The sequence below is a fragment of the Falco punctatus genome, assembly GCF_963210335.1.
Source record: "Falco punctatus genome assembly, chromosome: 9".
NCBI lineage: Eukaryota > Metazoa > Chordata > Aves > Falconiformes > Falconidae > Falco > Falco punctatus.
Window position 1 is genome coordinate 26,419,197 of NC_137589.1, and position 17,816 is coordinate 26,437,012.

The 17,816-nt window shown below is 36.5% G+C and overlaps 2 protein-coding genes across 4 annotated transcripts in view; one reads left to right on the forward strand and one right to left on the reverse strand.

Moving 5' to 3' along the window:
- Positions 1-1,208: 1,208 nt before the first annotated feature.
- Positions 1,209-17,816, reverse strand: part of PDE6C (phosphodiesterase 6C) — a 30,225-nt gene continuing 13,617 nt past the window's right edge. The window contains exons 8-23 of one of the 3 annotated variants that reach the window (XM_080403559.1): positions 17,577-17,624; positions 17,227-17,376; positions 16,403-16,546; positions 16,251-16,319; positions 13,014-13,160; positions 12,527-12,634; positions 12,322-12,431; positions 10,183-10,270; positions 8,386-8,486; positions 7,204-7,311; positions 6,865-6,928; positions 5,766-5,840; positions 5,538-5,621; positions 4,367-4,520; positions 2,158-2,209; positions 1,209-1,497 (exon numbers count right to left, since the gene is read on the reverse strand). In XM_080403559.1, the coding sequence (XP_080259685.1) occupies positions 2,190-2,209; positions 4,367-4,520; positions 5,538-5,621; positions 5,766-5,840; positions 6,865-6,928; positions 7,204-7,311; positions 8,386-8,486; positions 10,183-10,270; positions 12,322-12,431; positions 12,527-12,634; positions 13,014-13,160; positions 16,251-16,319; positions 16,403-16,546; positions 17,227-17,376; positions 17,577-17,624 (1,470 nt within the window). In that variant the 3' untranslated portion in view covers positions 1,209-1,497; positions 2,158-2,189. Of the gene's footprint in view, positions 2,210-4,366; positions 4,521-5,537; positions 5,622-5,765; positions 5,841-6,864; positions 6,929-7,203; positions 7,312-8,385; positions 8,487-10,182; positions 10,271-12,321; positions 12,432-12,526; positions 12,635-13,013; positions 13,161-16,250; positions 16,320-16,402; positions 16,547-17,226; positions 17,377-17,576; positions 17,625-17,816 lie in introns of all 3 variants that reach the window. The other 2 variants (XM_080403558.1, XM_080403557.1) reach the window with 2 other exon arrangements.
- RBP4 (retinol binding protein 4) overlaps positions 1,414-17,816 on the forward strand; it is a 45,798-nt gene continuing 29,395 nt past the window's right edge. Inside the window, exon 1 of the mRNA XM_080403579.1 lies at positions 1,414-1,522. The gene's annotated coding sequence lies outside the window, so the exon portion shown is untranslated. The remainder of the gene's footprint in view (positions 1,523-17,816) is intronic.

Here is a 17,816-nt window from a genome sequence, read left to right on the forward strand (position 1 = left end):
TATTTGGTCCATTTATAAATAAGGATGTAATATAAGTGAGATTCTTTTTGTGTATTCCTTTAATTTTGGGTGATAGTTGTACACAGTATCTATGTTCATAGAGCATTCTTAGAAAGGTTTGTGATATGGCAGATTGTTCTGTCGTTCTCCCTTTTCTGTGGATGCTAAGGGCCGTTTAGAGAAAAAAAAAAAAGATTGGGTCTGCTTTCTTGAAGGGGTGAAAAAAGGTGGCAGGATTGAGTCTCCATGTCAGACTTGTTTGTTGCAGGAATTGCATTTGATGTCCATTTCCTTTTAGATTTGGAACTGGTTCCAGTGAATGCTCAGATCTTTGCATAATATAACTACCCATTTTTGTTCCTTCATCTGCAGAAGGAGCTGGCTTCGTGAGACCTGAGTAGAAGATACGGAGTGGACTCTGCCATTCATCAAGAACTGAAGGCTTTGGTAGGGAGACTGTTGTTTACGAAGAGCTAATTTGTGTGCTGTCTGTCCTCTTGTTTGTAGAAAGGGAGATAATGTGAATTCTGATTTGCTTTACTTCTGCTGTCCTCTCCCTCCCAAGATTAAATTGGTGCCAGTTCATTGGTTTTCAGACACTTTCATTTACTGCATTTTTAAAAAAATGTGCATTGGGAGTATGTGAGCCTTTTAAATGCCTTTGAATATAGATCCTGCTCTAGAGATAGAGTAAACTCTTGTACCCAAAGTATGATGTTTATGGTCTGCCTTTTTCGTTTTTCATTAAAAGGTGGTCAGTTTGGGAACTGTGGGCAGAGCTATTTGCATATGGGAAAAAGAGTGGTTTCTCTGAGCAATGGCTACAATTCATATTTATCCTTGGTAGTTTTGAAAAAGTACTGTGTACCCTTGGCCTTCTTTCTATAGGTATGAGCCAGGGAATTGTGTTGAGCATTCCTAAAGTGAAGGAGATGTTTACTCTAGAACTTTATATAGTATTGAGAATGAAGGAAAAGGACACAATCCCAGATTAATGAAATACACATAATATAAAAATCTAAATATACAAGTTACGAAAGTAGCAATTTTTTTGAATTGTACATGTTAGATTTCATTCAGTAATTTCACATACAAACTGTCAAAATTATTTATATTTTTCCTGAACAGTGTGCAGAAGTTACATATTTTAATAAAAATACTTGTATATAAATGGAGTGACATGAAAAAATAACTATAGCGCATTTAACTCATTTTGCACCATTATTTTTTCTTTTAATTTTCCAGTTTTTAATTGTAACTGTTTACTCCATTAAAAATTATTTCCAACAAATGGCAAGAGTTTAAGAGGATTGTTAAGAGATCAATCTATACTATTCTATGCAAAGCAGAAATCCGCTGGGGCTCATTGAAGTTCTTTCTAGATGTCTTTTCTGTAGCAGAATCAGTCTGAGACAAAGAATTACAAAAGTATACATGTTTTGGATTTTCCATCCTCTCCACTTCCACCACCACCACCACCTCCAGCTGCATTTTCAGCTAAAAAACAGAGAAGGGAACTAAAGTGAGTATTTTCTGTTAATTTTAGTGGCTCTAATTTCTTGTTTAAATGGTGTTGCGTCTGTCATATGCATGTTATGTGTGTTTGACCTTCTGAAAATTGGATGTGTTTTCATTACACATGGGCTGTTTTCATTACACATGTCTGGGAAAATGGAATAGGAAACAATAACACATGTTATATATACATATGCGTATATACTGTAGCAGTTGATACCAGCATTTCTCAAAGGACCAAACACACACTGAACCACTCTTACTGGAAAGTTTCAGTAGTTAAATATATTTATAACTCTGTCCCACACATACGAAACTGAGGTATGCAAGGCATGCAAAAGAAATAAACTCTTGGATCTTACATATATAATCTGTGAATCTATTTTTGAAGCAGATGATACAAAAACTTTAATTTGACCTAAGTGTATAAACGTTTATCCAACCCTACATGAATCCCTTTGTAATGACCAATTAAGAGAGACGCCTTTTATGTTTGTAATCTTACAGCTGCTGATTCTGTTACTGTCTCTCTCAAATGATTCCACAGATGCTCATTGGTCATAGTTAAGATTCTTTCATTGTAATAAATTGCGTTTCCAGGTTCATTTAAGGTAAGATACTAATATTAGAATTAAAACTTACATTTGAAAGCTGTGGATCACCATGTTACTAGGTCATTTTCGACCCTTTCCACCTGCATTGAAACATGTCACATAATCAGTGTCCTACCCTCTGTAATTTGGGATATAATCAACACTATGTACTAACTATGTATTTTATTTTCTTAGTTGAATACTGTATTCTGTTTTAGTTTCTGTTCTGAACTTTCCACTGTAGTGGTTCAGCAAATATGGTTTTTTTAATTTAATTTTATTTTCTGTCTACTGAATGGCTAAGAGTAGTCAGATCACTGAGATCTAGAGAAACCCCTGTTGTTCATCATGTGTCAAATTATTGTTTGTATGAACTGACTTAACAAACCCATACGTTTACATGGCCTTGATTTGACAGTATCAGATTTGTTCTTCACAGATGTTCATGGCCTCATTCCAGTGCATGTTTTAAAAGATGCAAAGTATTTCCCTTACATTTTGTGATACCATGTGATGATATGCAAAGGTTGGATCCTTAGCTTCTGCAAATCAGTCTGTCCGTGCTTGCCTGTTTAAGGTTCCTTGTGGGAAAATACTCCTTTCCTTAAGTCAGTGACTAAGTGATTCCAAAATATCAATGATGTCAATTGGTCCTAACTTCAAGTAGGAGCAGAAATACCTGACTTTTCCTAAATGTATAATTTAATTTTTATTTAAGAACCTTATGCTTAAGGGCATAGGATCTGACTTTAGTAACTAAACTGTCCCACAAGAAAGCAAAATATATAAGGAGGTCTGTGTGTAGGTCCCCAGTTGTTTTGTTTTGTTTTGCTGGTATTTCTGAGAAGTTCAGATGCTTACATTCCAGTGTAAGGAAAGAGTACCTTGTTCATGCTCACAACCAGCTAGTTCTCAGAAATAAATTGGTCTTAAATAAATAAGATTATATGATTAATTGTAAAAACACTGTCTTTAAAAGTAAATTTGGGAGACAATGGGGTGAGCGTAATTTCTTTGAAAGTGTGTGTAAATGGTATCACAGTGTGAGCAGGCCAAAATATTTCTTGTAATTTTATTACAATAATAATACTTGACTCATTTTATTAAATAAGTCTTTCAAAAATCTGCTTTGATTAAGTCATGTAATTTAACGGTACTTTTTTAACCATTTACAACTTTTCTTTTTTTGGCTTAGTATCATTTACTTTAGGAGCCAATAACTATCTAGTGCCACTTCACACTGACAGTAACTTGATGGGTGGCCTTGAGTAGCCTCTCTTGTGTGAAATGTGAAGAATACTCACCTATTTCGCATAGACACAGATTAACAAATAAATTATTCAGTACTGTTCTATCTTTTAAAGGTGTGAAACACACGATTAAACTAACTTTTTTCTTCAAACTATGTGATAATAAATCGTTCTGTAGCAATCAGCCACATGTTTCTGTTTTAATCTCTGAACTTTTTCAGTCATCTCAGCTGACTGGCAGAGCTGTTGACCTGCTGTTCCACATGCAATATGGAATAAAAGTAACTGACTTATTTCACTCTTACACTTGAGTGATAGGTTCTCAGATTGTATAAAAGCAGATTCTTTTCCAGGTTATCATATGCAGAACTTAGATTTTTAGAATTTTAGGACTTGGGCTGTCTTAGGAAGATTAGTGTCAAATTTGTAACACAAGAGAGTATATTTCAGCCAAGAAACTAACGGTAGGGATCTAGAGTCAAAAGCTTTATCTTAAACTTGGAAGAGAACTGAGGATTTGCACTGCTTCTTTGTGTTCCAAATGTACATTATCCATTCCCATCTCTTTTCCTTATGCTTTTCATTTTAAACTTAAACAAAGCACCTGAATACATTTGGAGCTGATGCTACACATAATTTGGATACATGCCTAGTATTTGAGGTGATTGCAGCATTCACAGATAAAGAAATGTTTAATTACACTCAGTTTCAAGTCTTAAGGCAAAAGAAATTTTACATTCCCTTCACTTTTGTGATGGTCACATATTCTAAAATTCTGCGGTTTAGATAATGAAGTCAGTATACTGGATTTGTGTAATCTCTAAAGGGTTGCTCCTCTTCCAATTAAAGATAAAGCTAATTCAGAACTCAAATACTCATTAGTATACTCACTCATTAGTATGAAGTTTAATAGAGTGCACACAAGTACACTGCATGTGTGAATTTGAGAAAGAATATCTTGACTGCCTTACAAATACATATAAATGAAAACCTTAGAAGTTACTTAACCTTTTTTGGCAGCTGCTTCTTCTTCCTTTTTCTTTTGTTCCTCAATAATTTTCATCTTCTCTTCATATTCATCAGCTCGTGTTTTCCATTCCACCCTGTTGTTTTGAAGACCATCAAACATAGGTGTAATTTCCTTGTGAAACCTTGAGAATTCCTATACAAACAATTAAATTAGTAAATTAGAAATTTGTAAACAACGGTTTGTAAAGTCCAAATTTGTGGAAATACTGTTGCTTTGCAGAGAAAACATTAACTTTCATTTTTCTATTAAATGAATTCAGTATGCATGCTAGATGAATTATTTTTATTTGATTTCACATTGTTTTCAAGTACTTGTTCCATCTCTGGTATTGGTTTTCTGTAGAAAACAAAAAATTTTCAAAGAAATAGTGTAAGTACCTGCTGGTGCACATTTTGAAAGCATGTTCTTGGCCATGCAGTGGTGGGATATTATTGGTAATACCGTATTGGGATGATAACGCCCTTTCGTGCACATAGTCAGTTAGAAAAAGTCTGGATTGTATACTGCACATTTCAGTATCTTCCCAATTCCCACATTTGACAGTCTGGTTCATATAATACAATTATAACTATGATACATGGTATTTATCATATGATTATCAGTATCAGGATATAATAAAGTCTAGTATCCTATAGTATGTTCCAAGCAGATGAGGATGTATCTGAAGATGTTACTTTTCTGCTTGACGTTTTGGGATATGTTAAAAGCTAGACAGGGATTAATAATGTTGGGATTTCAGTGCCTTACAGAAGATACAGAATATCTATATTTCCATAATATTTGAAGTTTCCTATTCCCCTTGCTGTGCTATTAACTACTTTCTGTAGCCATCCACATGTTATATACTTAAATTAAATGGGACTGTGAAGAATCAGACTGGGCTTTCTACCTCAGTCTTTCAAAGTAGTTACAAAACCTCAGTGCCCTCAAGTTTCACTGAGATCATCACTTTTTATGAATTTGCTTCACATCTCTTGAATTTGTTTTGCGGGAACAATTCTATGTAACAAAAGATTGAGAAACTGTGGCGATTGTTTACCCTGTAATCAGGAGTCCTGCTGCTGTCTAGAATTTTTTAACTGCAACAGTTTGTCACTAATTGTGCCATCAGAACTGCTCCAGCAGGAAAACAATAAAAATTATTCTTACCTTGTACACAAATGTACACACAAAATCTATGAAACCAACTTGGAGCTTAGGTAGTTCATCTCCTTTGTTTCTGTCCATCATAGGCTAGAATAGAATAGCAATAATTTAAATTATGTAGATATCATGCTTTTTGGTATAATGATCTAGCAAGTATCGTGAACCATTATCTATTCAATGTTTTAATAACAGTTAATGCTGCTTAACACAGTTAAATTATTTAGTACTTACAATTGGTTGTTGCTGTAGCACAGTTCGTTCCAGGTCACCTTGCTCCCAGAATTCATTTGCAACCATGAGGGCAACCTGAGCGATCACAATTCAGTGGAAGTGTCAGCAGAAAGCAGTAAATTTAAATAAATAAAGAACAAGGCTTTCAAGAAAATGTTAAAATGTTGACTAACCAAGAACTGGCATATTACTGTTAAATACTTCACTATTACTACTAACTTCCCTTCCACAAAGACAGGACTTATTTCTTGTTAGCTGCGTTATCTCTGACTAGTTTAAAAACTTCTCCAGAAATAGAGAGTTTCGGTCAAACACAATAGAATTCCACTCATTAATCCCTGCAGAGGTAGTCAAGCACTTCTTTCAAAAATTAGACGCTCTCTGGCGTACTTAAGACTTTTTCCAGCAAAATAGCTCTACCAATATTCTGCTGCATGCTCAGTAAATGATAGATTATAGTCAACAGGAACAAGACAATATTAGTAACATAACAATCTTCTAGTGACTGTAATGTGTATTACTTAGAAGGCTCCACAAGCATCTTGTTGTATTTTGATTATGCATTGTTAAAACCTATTCCTGTAAAGCTAAGCAATGAGCTTCAGTGTGATGATCAATAAGTACTGGAGCACTTGAAGTGCTTACATAGAAAGCAGTATCACACTGTATTACAAAATTTGTTTTTAGCATGTTTAAGCTACTTTGCAATGGCACCAAGATCTACAGAATAGAATGGACATAATTCAAATTATAGTGTTGTTAAACCTGGACCTTAAAAACAGCTGAAAAATAGCAAAAGTTGGATAGCACAATAATATTTGAGTGATATTTAGGGGTAGCTAGGGCAACTGGCAGAATCAGGAATGCCAGTTTTAGCTGAAGGACAAGTAGAGAAGTGTGGAACAGCTATAGAGTGGTTGGGGAGAGGCATCATGGAACCCTTACAGTGACAGAAAAACAGAGGTGGTTTTCTAGAAACACAGGTGCAGATACTTAAGTATCTATCAACTGATAACTAAGTATTTTTTTTTTTTAAATGATCATGCACCAAATAGGCAGTAAAACAGATAGTAATATTATCTATGCAAAAAGTACCTACCTTACTTTGCACTTCCCAAGGCTTGGTTATTGCAGACAGGTCACATCCAGTCATCATCATAGCCCTTTGAAAACACAGAACAGGAGTATAGTTAGGATGATGATAGAGAAAAAAAATATCTAATTTTTTTAAGTAATTTAGATACCTAAGATACAAACAGATGTAGATTTTGCACATTTTGAGAAGATTGTAGGCACCTATTTCTAATTTAAAATCATGGTTATGCTCATAATTGGATAATAACACCAAGTCTTAATTTACTCATTTAGGTGCCCAAATTCTTTCAAAATCTGGTCCTAGATAACTTACTGAATAAAGAGTAAAATATTAACCACTTACATGATGACTTCTTTTTTGGTTGGGTCAATAGATATATATTTAATTGCCTCCTCTTCTGTTTCCATTTTTTCAATTGCGTCCACAATCTTTTGAAACATAGTTCTTTTCCTGTTGAAGCATACCAATAAACCGTGTATTAGTGAACAAAGTGAGATAGAAAACTTTATTTCTGGTATTTATGCTTTTCCAAAGTAGCATCCTAGACATGGTAGTATCAAAGTGACACCTTCCTGTTGAACTCAAACTTTTCAGGTACCCTAGCATATTTAGATTTTGCTAAATACCACTGACATGTAAAGTGTTATGCCAGAATTCCTGACAAAGAAACAAATAACCTGTTTCCTAACAATTTGTGTTAAACTGTCTGGGGTGTCATTCTTATTTCTTTAATATTACATGTTTGTTACTTCGTGTAACATAAGAAATCGACAAAAGCAAAGCAAATACTAATAAATGTTCTTCCAATCCCTCCCCTCAAAAATCCAAAAAAGCACTAAGACCTGACTGAGGAGAAATTTCAAAAATATAAATGTGTCTTGCAATTTGCAATTGCTTAATAAATCTTCTGATTTGCATTTAGGATGAATGAAATAATGGAATTACTGTTTACTAAGATTTAATAACTGCTGTTGAACAATTTACTAAATTGTGTCCTATCTTCTCACCTTAAATTGTCTCAGCCATAAGACATCCGGACTGAAACAAAGGCTCCATATATCTTTAAGGAAAAAACCCATTATAAAAGCACATTAAATCAGTAACTTAAGAACAGGATGGATGATTTGATATTTGGAGTCTTTGGCATATTTAGCCCTGGGGTCAGTTGATGTCTGCTGTTTTGTTTTTAAACCAGGATTTTAATTTCCATGTCATAAGCATACTCTTGCTGAGTGTGAGTAATTGTAGCATGGTATGCTAAATCACACATGCACACAACCTTACAATTAGGCTAGAGAATCCACACTTCTGAAATGTAGTGTTTGCTCATAGATTTATTTGTTCTCTAATTTGAAAGCTTATAATGAATCTAAGAATGTCTTGGGTTTTTACATGAATTAGATTTAATAACAATTTTAAATACAGCTTTGTGCTCTGCATATAAACAGCTACAAACTACAGTTAAAATTCTATAGAATGTAGACATTTTTTTCAGTAGGAAGTTATACAGAATGTAATACTTACTTGAAATACAAAGCCAGGTCAGTTGCTATTATTGCAACTTCGAATAAGTGTAGAACAGTTTCAAACTGGCGCTTGTTTAGGTTCTGGAAGATGTTTAAACTCTGCAAGATGGAAAGTTTGTGAATTCAGTTGCTTTTCTAAGGCTGTCTTTGGTTTGTTCTATACAGGTTGTCTTATAGAACAGCGTAACAAAATTGGCTGACTAAAGTCCCTAAATTAAAATACAGTGCAAACAGAAAATTATTCAATTGGTAAAGACGGCCCTTACTCACGTCTAATGGACAGCTCAGTAACTGAGAATGGGCGGTGGGTCTCGGGTGCTGCCCGGGGACCGCACAAATAACGACACCCACAGCCACTCACTCAGCTGCGAGCCCTGCTATTGCCATATCTAAATTAAAACCAAAGAAAACCACCTGTATTCCACGTAAACAGCAAAGAAATGGCAGTTCTTCGTAATTCCGTTGCAGTTCACATTCCATAAACCTAGTTTTCCTCCACTTTTTAAAGCTTCGCAGTAGAGACCTTTTCTTGCTGTTAACCCCAGTCAGTACGATTGCCTGCAGTGCTATTGGGAGGCTACCACAGTGAGTGTAATGTCCTTTTCCTCAGACAAAGGGAATGAGAGTGTCACAGGCAGCATTTTCCTAAGTTTTCTGGTTTTCCTACCTTCCTTCCCAATACCTGTGGGAGCGCAGGGCACAGCCATGCCGCTGCTGAGAGCCCGTGGAGGGCCTGGCCACTGCTCTAGCCAGGGGCAGCACTTAGTGCCCAGCATTGAACAGTTGAAAAAGTACATCGCCATCAGTAAGGGAAAGGGGGTTTTGTTGGGGGGGGGAGGGATTTTCAATCATAAATCTTCTGGGGTTTTTTTGTGATCATTGTGCTACTGGTTAGTGTAAAGATTTATTCTGTGGCCTCACGGGGTCAGGAAATAGCACCACCATAGGGATCAAAAATGGAAAAATTAGGGTGGAAGTGGGGGCCTGCCACGCTGCTGTGAACAGGTGGGACGGTGGGGGCATGTCTTCGAGCCTTGCCTGGTAAATCTCCATATTTCCCTGGAAAATACGTAGTAAAGAGCTGTAAATAGTCTTTTCCCTCGTAGCCAGGACAGAGCCAGGTGCCACAGAGGGAAGGGCAGCCGATCCCCACCGGAGGAGCAGGGCTCTGTGGGGCAGAGGGCCCGGGCGGGCTGCGTTGCTGCCGTCTGGTGTAGCCTGAGGGGACAGTGGTGGGGAGCCTCACCTCTATGGCTGCTGGGAAAGGGCAGCTGCCTAATTCAGGGAAAATCAGTAATGGGAGCTGCAGCAGAGCCTCTTGATACTGACTTCTCTGCCTTAGCAAGGTAAGGTGTGCGTATGGGATCCGGCCTGGGGGTGAGCGGGCCCTCCATAAGCAGCTCCATCCCTTTGTTCCTCAGCTGCCAGCGCCAGCAGCTGAACTCGGGCCTCGTGAACCAGGGCAGCAGTTTAATTACAATATTTTCTATGTATGTATTGTATTTGCTGCTTTGGTTTCAGCATCATCTGTTTCGTGCAATTTAAAGAAAAACCTAAGGAATGTGAGTGAGGCCTAGAGGAAAAGCTTTTTTATCTTGAGTCTATTTCTGGCATAATTCCCGATATTTCTCTAAAAGAGGGCAATGCATAAGAATTTAGCTTAAAACTTCCTAATTTTTGCATAATTTCTGAATCTGGACCTAGAGGAATGAATGAGACAGTGCAATTTGGAACATCATAATTAATTGGATTTTAACTTTTGAGTAATGTGAGCAGAAGGTTCAGGCAGACGTACCTCATCTTGCAGTAGGGTTTTGCTGTACTCTAGATGATGCCTTTCTAAAATGGAAGAGCCATGAAGTTTTGCCAGCGGAGCAGCTGACCTGTTGAAAAAGAAGAAATTATTTATAGTATTTTGGAGGCAATATTTTTGGTTCAGGATTCAGATTTTTAGGAATAAAATGCTTCAGATCTGCATGTTCACTAGTTTAATCTATATATCTTAACTTGGTATGATGCAGAGCAAATGAAAATACTTGCTTGCCTTCACTCTTGTGACTGAGTAATGATGGAAATTGGAGAGCACTGGGTGTTCAGTGCCCACTAAAGTCAATGGCATGGTTAGATCCCTCAAAACTAAAAAACTGTTTTTTAAAATAGGCCTCCATTTTCTCTTGCATGTTCAGTTTTGCTGGTGATTTAATCTACCCACTTTCAGTGTACCTTAAAAGTAGCTGTTATCCATCTTTTAGTATTTATTCTGTGGCATGGCTTTTGAACTTGACTGTCTGTAATGCCTGTGGGCCATGTCCCTTGTGATTCTAACTTACTATAAGTAAGTTAAGTCTAAAGTAGCAGGATATTAGAGTTTAATTCCTCTAATGCCCTTGGGCTCCTTCCTTCCCTCAAAATCATTGTTTTTTGGACTGTGCAAGTCCTGACAGCTCAGGTGTCTTCAGGCTTATCACAGAGCATAAAGCATCCCTCTGACACTGGGCTAAGCATCAACCAGAGGAAATTCTGTGTCAGACTTTGGTAGTGGAACAAGTGGACAAGTGTCCTATCTACCTAGGCTCCAGGTGGTTCTGCATGTTTGGAAGTGTATTTTCCTCCTTTCTTCCCTTGGCTAATAACTCCGTTCCTTAGATAACCCAAGGCAGATTGCCACATGCTACTTGTATTTTCTGACTTGTGATTAGGACTGTCGTGGTAAAGCCTGATAACCTTTATAAATAGCTTTACTGCATATGACCTCACATAGAGGGCTTTCAGCTAGGGAAGACCACAGTAGGAGGATTTAACCCCCCCCCCCTTAAACTTATTTGGATGAAAGGCAGTCCACTGAATAAGAATCAGCGTCTCTCATGCTCTCCTACGTCATGTGGAGAATCCCTGAGAATAATCAGAAAATCCCCTCGCATCACTGCTCTAGCATGCAGACTCAAACACCTCTCCCGGGATGAGTGTATCCAGGGTCAGAGGAGGAGGATGAATCATACTGGAGATACAGTTGGTGGGAAACTGTACTCATAAAATTATGGTTATAATCTTCTGGTACATGTGACATTCTGAGAAACCTGTGTTCACCTGCTAGCACATAGAAACAAGCCCTAACAGTTCATTTTAAAAGACTAAATGTTAGATATTTCACTCTTCAGGAGAAGAGTGGATCTCAACATGGTATGTAATGTTGTAATAAAAAGGTATTTTAAAAAAATCAAAATTGTTTTATAACAAGCATCTACTAATTAATATGTTTTCATAACAAGCGAAAAACACAAATCCTTTATAATGTTTTCTCAGAACAAAAAGGAATATGAATTGCAAGGCTTAGCCTCATGATGTGTAACTTACTGGCATGTGGAGCCAGTGGCAGAACTCAAGCACTTTAGCTCAGAATCCTGTATAACATGAGATTACACCTCAGGAAAGGACCTACATCACTCAGTAAACTGAGTCGGGGAGGGGACACAACTGAGCTACTCAGATCAGATGGTAGAAAACAGAAAAAGGATGCATTTTAAATCCTGTGTCCCTCTAAACTAGCCCTTGTCTGTGCCACATCCTGAATCCCTCTCCAGAAAAGTGCTTATGCCCTGTCTTGAAAAAAAGTAATCCAGTCAGGGATTTTAATTTACTTTTCCTCATTTCTTTGTGGCCTAATGTGCATGAGGCTCTGTTGCTAGAGCTTAGTCTGTCTTAAAAATGAACTGCAGCTCCAGGAGATCCTTGTAAGGTTCTGCTTTTGCATTTTGCCTTTGTGTTTCAGCTGCCATGACAAATGCTCTGAGGCAGAAATCTTCTGTAGCATACATGTTTATTCATGTCAGGTGAATATGGAATACATACTTTATGTTTTTGCAAGTTTTGACATTTTTTTTTCTTTTGCCACTAAAAATACTACATTTCCATATATTTGAGCATTTATACTTACTTCATTTGATACAAGTTGTTGGTCCCTCTGTGATCAATGTCATGGCAGAAAGCAGCAGCAACCATAGCGAAGGCTTCTAGATCAGTATAGTATTTCTTTATTTTGCCTGTCTGTAAAAGAAAACACAGTTCTGAGTGTGTACCTTCCAGTTGGAATTGAAAGGAAAACTAAATAATGAATGTAAGGTTAATACTAGCAACCTTACCATCAGCAGAGTAAACATTGTTTGTCCCACATTGAATCCGTGTCGCCAGTTATGGTAAGTGATATCTCGATAACCCTTCCTGACTGTGTACATCCATCTTGTAAGGACCTATTATGAACAAAAGTGATTAAGATTGTGCTGTTAATTGAAACAAGATGACGGAATTCCTATAAAATTACTGGAATATACTATGAAATTACTGTACTAATGTGCAAGTCCTATGAAAATAATTGCTTTTCATTGAATTAAATATGGAAACAGCAAATTTTTCTTATGTAAATGCATGTTGATTTAATTCCTTTCATAGTTCATACAATTGCAGGATTATTTTTAAGTCTTTATGACAAATATGCAAATTTTTAATTAAGAATGGAAGATCGTTATCCGTACCACTAATAGTACTGCCTACTTCTGTATTAAAGTGCCTATAGTCAGCTATTTTTCTTCTAGCTTAAAACAAATATAAACAAAACAAAATAAATCAGACCTCAGCTGGGACTTTGAACTTTTCAACAACATTTATCTCGAAGAACAGTCGTATTCCACAAGTTATCAGGCCATGCTCTGTAACGGGAAAGTCACTGAAGCGGAATTCATACAGTTCTAAATCTTTTGGATCAGGTAATTCTTCTTTCTGTTAGGAAAAGTCAAAAACATAAGGGGTTTTCTAGCAAGAGCAAAGTTGGGAAAACTTCCTTATTTTATTCTCTGACTTCAGTAGAAACATTGCCAAAGGACAGTATGCCTACTATATCTTCAAAGGCCTCAGGTTTCAGTACAAACTAATGAGTATTAAGTTATGAAACACAGTCATGATACTGCTGGTGTTCTTCTCAAAGAGGATAAGTAAACTCCTGGCCAGACAGTGTTTCTTCCTATTCTGAATACAGTCTATTGTGACCATCTCAACATTTTCTTAGTTCAGAAATCTCAGACCTTGGAATTTCTCCTTCCTGGTATAAAATCCTCTGATTCTCCTTTTAGACTGGTCCCAAGACTGAGTTCATCTTTTTCACAACCAGAATTAGTCTTGTTAAGTGTTCCTCTCTTTTGGATCTTATGAATAGTGATTAATATAGTGACCAAAACCAACCTGTCTAGAACAAAACATTTTTTTCCTTTTATGGTAGAATAAAGTATGACAACAGTCAATAACAGAAGGCTTGCTTGCATGCCTACCTACCCAGAGCCTTGTCTTGTCCTGGAGAAACTAGGCAAGTAAAGATTCCTGTACATTTTTCCCCTTTGGAGTGTTGGTGGTTTATTTCTGCTCCACAGCCAACTCTCAAAATTAGTCTGTCTTACCTTGTGTCCTGTGACAATCTGTCTTTGTCTGTGATAGCCTATATACACTTAATATAAGGATGATTTGGCACATGGAAAGTGGACTGGATAATCCTACAAGATCAGATGTAAAAATTCACAAATCTTATTTGTGTTCTTATTTGTCTGCTGTAGATTTGCAACTGCTTGGCTCTTGAATGATCTCAGTATATCCATAGAGTAAAAATTGTGACAATGCTTACATGTGCAGAGCATGTGTTCATGGTTATTATGGCTTGCTTTAAATTCCTTAGAGTCATCTACTTTCTAGGGCTGTAGTTGGTGGTGATTCTGTCCTAGTAATTGTCTTTCTGTAGTTTACAACAGTCTATTCTGAACAGTCCTGATGAAGATGAGGGATCATTTCAGAAGTAGTGGACTGTATAAGTGCATAGTCTTTTCCCCATGTACTAAATTTCATTAGAAGACCATTCAGGAATTTTCCTCTCTCTAACAGGCAGATACAGAGCTTAGGCCAGCTCTTCCTTCTACTGAAGAACCTCCATAAAACATGTACTAAATTCTAAAATACAGAGGATACAAAAGTTAAGAAGCTTTGTATTACATTTAAATTGCCTATTTTGTGTACATTATATAGATTTACATTGAATAGCCTAACTGGTAATAGCAGTTGGAATTCACTAGCAGTACTAGTGAACTGTTGTGTAACACTATTCATCTGTGTATCCCAAAGTCTAGGGACAGCAGTATTATATTTTAAAGAATGCACCCCAATCCAAACCAGAATTAATTCAGGGAAGTCTGATAATACACAAAAAATAGATTATATGAGCACAATGATTCCCATCCTCCATACTAGCCTATAAATTTTTCTCCATTTTACAGATAAGGAAAAGGAATGGCTAAATGTATGCGTGTTTTTCAACAAATAAGGTTGAATATCCATGCAAAGGTATTTCTTTATCCCTGGGATTTTCCTTTATATCTACTCTAATCTGAGGTCAAGGACAAGGAAACTTGGAGCAGTGGTGTTTTAAAACCCGTTACTTTGTGAATCATCAGATGTAGAAACACCTGCTTTATCCCATTAGCTATCTGGGATTCCAGGTCTTATAATAGGATAAAGCATTTGCATGTAGCCTTGGCAGTGCAGAAGATATGAGACCTTTGAATTTGTGACTCCACAATGTTGATAGAAATAATTTTAATTGCTTTTTGGAGATTTAAAAATTCATACCAGTATTATATTTTTACATTTGGAGCCTGTACCATAATAATAATAACTTATTGCTCTACCAGCAGAGAGATTTTGTAATATTTATCTACTAATTTTTGCAATTCTTCATGCAGGTAAATTAAATTTACTTTAAAAGGTATGTGAAGCTGCACACAGTCTGTTGATTTTTTTGTTTTATTTTGTTTCACCACTTGTAAGCTGTGTGAGCACCTGTTTTGTGGGAGCCAGTAAAACCTTAACACCATTGCATTCCGGCATGCACATGTATGTAACTAAAAATAGCTGACTGAAATCTTTTCTCTGTGGCTATGTCTACATTAGCAAATGTGGTGTAATAGGAGGAAGTATGTGAAGTGGTTGGTGCTGGAGGTCAATAGATTTGTTTGTATTTGACCTTTTTTCTTCAGCCTAGCTCCGTTTTGATCCATTGACAGTGAGAGTTCATTCAGTGTTTTCCTGGAGCACATCTTTGAGTTTTGTTTCAGATAAAGTAAGCCAGTGCATGTGCTCCAGAACTGCTCCACAAGAAAAAATGAAGTGCACTTAGCAGGCAGAAGCAGGAGTTTTCCTCCATAAAGGCATTCCCTTTCTAGACTGAAATACCAAGGCAGCCAGAGGACTGCACAGTCTGGAAAAGAAATGACTCTGTTTTGTTTTAATAAGAGCAGAGTTTTAACCAGTTAGGTCAAATGCAGGTTTGTCACTGTGAAGTCACTGATCGCTGTCTTTGAACTTCTTTGCCTAAGGAAATGCAGGAAAGTCAGTCTGAAAGTCGCTTAGTCCCACTGGACACTCCTACATGTGTTCTCTTACTCAGAATGAAAGTGACCTTACATCTATGTCCCTTCTTTTATTTTCAAAATTAAATAAACTCAGATATAGGTATAGCACAGTGCCCATGGATATTTAAACAAGTTAAACACTTTAAATGTTGATTCATATAAACTTTTCTGTATAACTCTGACTATCCAAGTCTGTTGACACAAATTTTGAACAGAATGTTTCCCTGTCGGTAACAGTGCGGTCTGCACATAGAACCAAAGAGGTTGAAGACGGTTAAATGAACTCCATCTAGCTTGTGGAACTGATAGCTAAAATCACTTGTATTAATCAGGATTTGGCTATACAGTACTTCTTCTGTAATGAGGACACATTACTAACTGATACAAACATGCCACCAGAATTTTCAGTTTAACAACTTACCAAAATCCTGATAAGATCCTTTTGATCACATTCTTCTATACTATTTACATTTAATTTCTCCTTGTATTTCTAGAAATGAAAATGAGTAAGAAATTCAGTTTTTGTGTAGCTAATCTCCTACTTTAATTTTGTAACTGTGAACAGAAACTTACCAGTATAGATTCAACTTCAGAAGGGGTGGCCTTTGTCTGGTACATAAGCATTTCCTGAGCAATGTCTTTCCTGTTTTCAAGCTTATTCATTTTGTCATAAGTGTCAGTATTTAAAACAGACCACCCCAGGAACTGTGTGAGAGTCTGGAACAAAGCCAAGCAAAGCAGAAATGACACCATCACAAAAAAATTACACTGACAATTTGAACTTACTTTTCTTAAACTCCAGTTTCTGGTAGTGCCCTTTGAAAAGCAAAGTGTAACTGTACTTGCTAGAGGCCTTTACTTTCCATCAACAGATTCCCTTAGCACGTCACAGCTTTTAATGATGTTTTCTCAATTTAGTAATTCAGGGGCCATATTCCCATTTTGTATACAGGACCTTGAGGCTTATAAAGCTTAAGTTAGCTGGGTGGATTTGGATACACTGTGTAGTGTCTTGTCTTGCCCAAGTGCCTGTGAGCAAGAACGCTCTAGGAACTCCCATGATCACAGGCACAATACCCATTGGCAAGCAGCACACCATACCTGCTTACCCACTGCTAATTAGGAGATGGTGACCAGCACTAGAAAGTCAAATGATTAAAACTAAAATGATATCTGACTTTTGTTCATTATTAGAATGTAAATGATCGCTCATAAATTTTCAGATTTTAAAGGGAAATAAAATTTCTGATTCTTAACTTTATAGTGAAAATGGAAATTTGTTTAGATGTTAATATAGCCTATTTGAAAATTTTTAGACATTTTAAAATTAATTTTTACAATAATATTTTTATTAAGACCGTATGGCTCCTTCAAGCCTCTAATTGTATTAAGCTTACTTCAATAATCTGTTCATCATACTCGTCAAAAGGTTTTCCATCTTTCCTATTGTAAAATGTTGCAACTCCCACAATTTCTTCTTTTTTGTTGACAATAGGCAATGACAGGACATTTTTGATAACCCATCCAGTCTCATCCACTGGTCCTTTCTGTAGGGAAGCCAAAGAACAGGAAATGTATATTTCTTTGAAAGTAGTAATACAGCAGTTGTTATAGGCAATGTTACACTAAGACCTATGCATCACAGAAAAAGGGGAAATTATTTATGTAATCAACTGTATAACTAATCGGCGGAAAGCATTAGCATATTTTCTGCAATGTCTATAATTATTAACATTACTGGAATTACCTGAAATGAGAAATACTCATCTGCTGGTGCATTCATCATGTTACAAATCTGCAACACAAAAGGAGAGATGGTTCAAATGGATCATAATGCACACCAAGATGGCCTGATATTTTAAAAAGGCATGTTTATTTTCTAAGCTAATGACAGTGAGCACCCTAGCTAGTTACAGAAATTAAACCTGTTCCTATTAAATTAGATGTTATTCTAATTATTCTAACAGACAATTTTTTAATGCTTGTA